This window comes from Podarcis erhardii (genome assembly GCF_964252035.2).
Source record: "Podarcis erhardii genome assembly, chromosome: 2".
Lineage (NCBI taxonomy): Eukaryota > Metazoa > Chordata > Lepidosauria > Squamata > Lacertidae > Podarcis > Podarcis erhardii.
In genome coordinates, this window is record NC_138498.1 from 21,416,803 (window position 1) to 21,422,567 (window position 5,765).

Consider the following 5,765-nt stretch of genomic DNA (forward strand, 5'->3'; position numbering starts at 1 on the left):
TGTTCTGGCTTATTTATGTGCTATCTCCATCCTGATTTTGCATTTGTCTGCATTGTGGATAGGTGGCAAGCTTCAAAAAGAAATTTCCTTGCATTTGTAATTATGTATTTAAATCTTCCTGATGCCTCTTTGATTTATCTGGAAGCCAAATCACTCTATAACCGTAGACTTCTATCATCTTCTTACCTGCTCCTGGTTTTTAACTGGCCTTTAGTTCTTGGCAATGGATCACTTTTGCTCCCATGTTCTGTCCAGAACCTTTTGGAGGGTGTGGCAGGGATTTTTCTAATTCACACTACAGCTGCAGTTTCCTTACCTTTGTATTATCTCAACTGTGTCAATACATTGCCATACTGACATTTAATGGGCTGAGTTCTGTTTGCTGTGATGAATAAGCAATTTGCAGCCTGCTAGGAAGAACTTCTGTGTAGCTGAAATCTCCCTGGGTTGAGGTCACAGGAAAAGGAACTATGGCTGTTTTGGAGAACACATGAGCTCTTCTTCTTTGCAAAAAAATAATAACCCCGTAGCCACCAGCTATTTCAGTATTCTCATGTGATGAATAACCATGCCTTCTTACGCAAAGCACAGTTATGCGTTTATGGTAGGATTATTTATGCTTTTTATGTCTTTGGGTATCCTGCCTCTCCAAAATTACGAATGAGTGCATGCATGCTTCAGTAGTGATGTCCATCTAAAAACCTACGCTTTGGGGCTAACTGTGCCATTGATTGAGGCCCCAAATAAGACAAAAGAAAGCAGTACAGTACAGGTCTTGTTGCTTCCCCCTCATTCAGTGCTTCACTGGTTCTGCTTGCTCAGCTCCTTGCAGCTGGGATGTCTCTGCACATTTTGGGGAAAGACCCATACTCTACTGCTGCAGTGGAGAGATGAAGGGTTTCAGCTTGTTTGATCTTGTGGTGTTCTGTGTCGCTGGCTTTTGCCGCAATAAAACTAACTTGCTTGCTTGGCTGAAAATTCCGACTCCCTAATTCTGCATATGTCAATAGCAAGCTTGCATTTAACCCAGTGGTGATACGCTCTGCCTCTGCACAGGACCAGCGCCTCTCAGTTGCTCATATTCAACTGGGGTACAGTCATCTTTTTATGCGTGTTAGCCAACTAAATTTATCTATCCCCTTTCCAAGTAGATCCTGGCCATCTTAAGATGAGGTGGGGGAGCCTTTTCTATATCAAAGGCTGCATTTCTTGTGGGCGATTTCAACTACCCGCATGCATTTTAAACAGCCCTGGGCCCCCCCAGGTTGCCACCTAGTGTCTCACGTGGCTGAAACAGCTAACTTTCAAGCTATATACTCTGGTTAATTCCTGAGGTCCTTTGGAAGTTTGGGGTGGGTGGGTTGGAAGAGAAAGAAGAGTTTGAGCTTCTCTGAATCAGCTTCTGTACTCTGCAACTATTGCCCTGTAATGTGTTGACTCGTGAAAGTGCCATGAATTTCGCGGACTGATGTAAAAGCCCACCACCCTCAGCAACTGCCCTGTATAGTGTGCTCTTGTTCCTCAACCTTCGAGGATTCAATGCCAAACTGTCAGGAGCATCTCTTGCAAAATGTTGCTTTAGAAACCTTTAAAAAAACCACTTCCTTAGACAGTTCAGCTGCTGCAATATCCTCTGCTTCTAATTTTGCACTGGTTGACCACCTCACAATGAAAGCTGCAAGTGTGGTTTCTCCCTAATCGTGCTCCCAGTCTGGATTATTGTTCCCTTCTATATGGTTGGTGCCTGGCTTAGAAACACCATGATCTACAATAATCATGCTTTTTTGGAGTACTGTTGAAAATTTCCATAACACCCTCTGATCTGCGGAAGAGGAGCAAGCAGGCTGGGCAAACAGCTTTTTTCCTACTGACAATGACACTTTTATTTCTTCATAGTTCTTGCGAAGGAATGTGGTCTGTCTGATTGACAGCTGGTCCACAGGCTTGGTCCTGGAGAGAGGCGAGGTGTGAGGTTCGGGGAGTTTAGCGGGCCCGATGGGCTGGCTTGGGTAGGATGGTAGCCAAAACAATGTCCACCATGAAGGCAGGTAGATAAGAGACTGGCAGCCACAGAAACTTGGCATCCCAGCCAGCGCTATAGCGGGTGCGGGGGTATTTGGCCTGAAGGGCGTGCTCCATGCAGTTGGTCACTTTGCTGAGGTCTGGGTCGCAGATGATGTTCATGATGAACTTCTGGACTTTCAGGTCTGTGGAGAGGCAAGTATGATTGCAATCATCAAAAACATGCATGCCTACCTTTGCCTGCCTGCCTACCTTTGCCTGCTCAGTGCATCCATCCTAATTACTATCTACCCTCTTCCTCCTCCTCACCCCTGGTTCCTGGTTCCCCTGGTCTTGGACCTAGTACTTCAGATCAAAATTAGAATTTTTATGCACATGCTTGGCATTTTTTTTTATTTGCATCTATGTTGGAAGTCACATCTGCACAATCCTTTTTTTGGAGTTGATGTAACCCTATGGCTCCAGAGTACTTTGATGGCTTTCAGAACATTGTTAAACTCAGAGGAACTAGTAACAGGTTCTGCGTGCATTACGAAACACGTATCTCGGATTGCACCACGTGTTGGTTTTGCCCAGGGGACATGACCTCTTCTTATCTGAACTTAAAATTGTGAACAGAGGCACAGTGTGGTGTAACGGTTAAAAGTGTTTGACTGTGACCTGGGAGACCAGAGTTCGAATCCACACTCCTCCAAGAAGCTCAGTGGGTGACCATTCACTGTCTCTTGGCCTAACCTACTTAATGGGGTTGTTGTGAGGATAACATGGAGATGGAAAAACCTTGAGCTCCTTAGTTGTGTGTGTGGGGGGGGGGGGTGTTATAAGAATGCAGTGAGGAAATTAAAAATGCAGTCACCTCTCTCCTGTGGCAGTTGATTTTCCCCTAATCCCATGCCTCTAAATAAGTGTACACCAAGGATTTGATCCTTTTATAAGCCCCATTATGAAACTGGCAGATGTCTCCATGCCTGAGCTGAGCTGCCCAGCTCCAGTCTTAGAAAGTGAAAGATTAGCTTGAGCTTACAGAATATATCTCTTCCCTCCCACCCACCTCATATGAGAAGTTGTGCATGCCAAGACATTACCACCAAAGGAAGGCTGGAGGGAGGGAACTCTGCAAGCGCCAGCAGTCCTAGCAAGTTGTAGTGTGGGTCTAGGGATCCAGCGCTAGCTCATGTTGGGAGGCTCTAAGAAGGAACTAAAGCACATACTTGAACCATGGAGAAACCATTGCAGGACTGTGCTGCTTAGGAGCTGACAGATGAAAGATAAAAGTGATGGTTAAAAAGAAGAAGAAACAGAGTTGGAATTTGCTGCAAGTAATGGGGTGTATAGGGACACAGGTGGCACTGTGGGCAAACCACAGAGCCTAGGACTTGCCAATCAGAAGGTCAGCGGTTTGAATCCCCGCGACGGGGTGAGCTCCCGTTGCTCGGTCCCTGCTCCTGCCAACCTAGCAGTTTGAAGATGGCATATCTCTCCTCTGTCTCTTCTTTTCCAGGCTAAGCATACCCAGCTCCTCAAGCGTTCCTCATAAGGCTTAGTTTCCAGACCCTTGATCATTTTGGGTCTGGAAACTTAGGTTAGTCATTCTTGTGCTAGGGCTTGAATTAAGTTCTTGCTGCTCTGTGCCTGTTTGTTCTTTTGTACAGCTAATGGCCCTGTATTTCAGAAACAAGATCTAACCTTGCTTTCCCTCCAGCAGTCAGTGACTGCACTGGTACTCACAGTTTGGAAAGAAGTCTTCACCGTAGCTCTGTCGAGTCTCGGGGCTCATTCGGTCCCAGAGTTGCCTTAAGGAGGCTTCTATTGATTCAAGGTTGGTCACAGCCGTCTTGAAGAAGCCTGGCTCCACAATAGAGACCTTTACCCCAAAATGGTACATATCCCTCCTAAAAAAAGAGAAAAAAGAGGAGTTTCATATTCCATACTCACCATTGCAAGGATTAGGAACACACTCCATGAGCTTGCCATGAAGGGGTTGAATAATAGCGAGACTGGAGATGCCAGTGTGTTGCAATTTCAGCTGAATTTGGGGAAACCGCTTGAAGCATCCTTTGTGTCAAGCTATTTCCATTGCTTTTTGTTTGATTTGCTCATTGCAAACAGCTGAAAGTCTGTCAATTCTGACAATAAACCTGATTTGCAATGGAGAGGGGTTGAATAAATTTGATTGCAACAATAAAGGTGTAAACAGCCTATATCAAGTGATCGTGAACATGTGTCTGTGTGTACATATGTCTTCCACCTTTTTTTACTGGCTGGGCTTCTACCTTTACTTTTTGCATAAAACAAGCTTAGAGCTCTTTATTTCCATTATGGGGAAAATGCAACTGCTGAACCTATTATTGTGCAGTGGCTAAAAGTACAGGATTGCTGCCAGCAAAAAAAACAAAACAAAAAACACTTGGCAACTCCAATGTGCAGCCAGCACAAAGTGGGAAGCTCAACACCCTAGCAGCTTCCTGTTGTGGGAAATCTGCCCCTCTGTGATGCCACACTTGACTTTTGTCATCAAAACAATTCCTTTTTCCTATCTTACTTTACGTCACAGCTTAAAATAATTTGGAAACCCTAGCATGATTGCACTGCTAGACCTGGATGAAAACATGGGAAAAGGCCGTTATCAGTGAACCTTCTCCTTCCTAGCAATTGTAGCAGCTGTGGCATGGGAACACAAGATGGAAAAGTCTCTTGCACACTTCCATATCTAAAGATCTGCTTTTTAAAAAAATTTGATTTAATGTTTGTATAATGCTGTAGGTCTTACCAGCTTAACAACAACAACAACAACAACAACAATTTATTATTTATACCCCGCCCATCTGGCTGGGTCCCCCCAGCCACTCTGGGCGGCTTCCAACAAAACACTTAAATACAATAACCTATTAAACATTAAAAGCTTCCCTAACCAGGGCTGCCTTTAGATGTCTTCTAAAAGTTTGCTAGTTATTTTCTCTTTGACATCTGGTGGGAGGTTGTTCCACAGGACGGGTGCCACTACCGAGAAGGCCCTCTGCCTGGTTCCCTGTAACTTGGCTTCTTGCAGCGAGGGAACCGCCAGAAGGCCCTTGGAGCTGGACCTCAGTGTCCGGACAGAACGATGGACAGCTGTTATGTTATTTCACTCCTGCTCTCCTGTTAGGTTCTAGTTAGCCCAGGGTGGTGATGCAGACAATTGATACACTAATTAATCGGCAACCAGAACAGAAGATCGCTTCCGCCTGTTTGGATGGGAGAGCCATGCTGAGACTCACTGAACTGCAGGATAGGAAGAGACTGAATTGGTTCCCCTAGCTCAAAGCTGCAGAGTGTGTAGAACGAGATCTGAAAAGGCATAGCTTTGTCTCAGCATCTAGTTTCTAAGTGTGGAGGTCTGGAATTTATGCTGAGGACAGGCACCAAATGGACTGATGCATTTCCCAATTGCAGAAGTGTGAAATCCATGGGGTTGCACCCAACATTAGTCACGCTCATAGTAGACCTGTTGAAAGCAACTTATTTAAGTCCATTAATTTCAAGGGGTCTGCTCAGAGTAACACTTAGTTGGCTACAACCCATCCTTTCTAGATGTGGGACACTGACTGTGTTCAGATGTGATGCTAAAGCCATGGCTCAGAATGAGCTACAGCACATCAGAACTGGGCATTATCCTTCCAAGGGCAAATATGACTCCTTTCCCACCAGCAGGAGGAGCAGTTGATCTAAGGTGTTTCTCCCCTCTGTCAGTCCAGCTGCTGGCA

At 45.2% G+C, this 5,765-nt stretch overlaps 1 protein-coding gene across 1 annotated transcript in view; it reads right to left on the reverse strand.

Annotated features, from left to right (window-relative positions):
- Nucleotides 1-1,857: 1,857 nt before the first annotated feature.
- Nucleotides 1,858-5,765, reverse strand: part of LOC309335098 (retinol dehydrogenase 5-like) — a 10,394-nt gene continuing 6,486 nt past the window's right edge. The window contains 3 exon segments of the mRNA XM_081850043.1: nucleotides 1,858-2,207; nucleotides 3,751-3,924; nucleotides 3,927-4,019. Coding sequence (XP_081706169.1) covers nucleotides 1,984-2,207; nucleotides 3,751-3,924; nucleotides 3,927-4,019 — 491 coding nt within the window. The 3' untranslated portion in view covers nucleotides 1,858-1,983.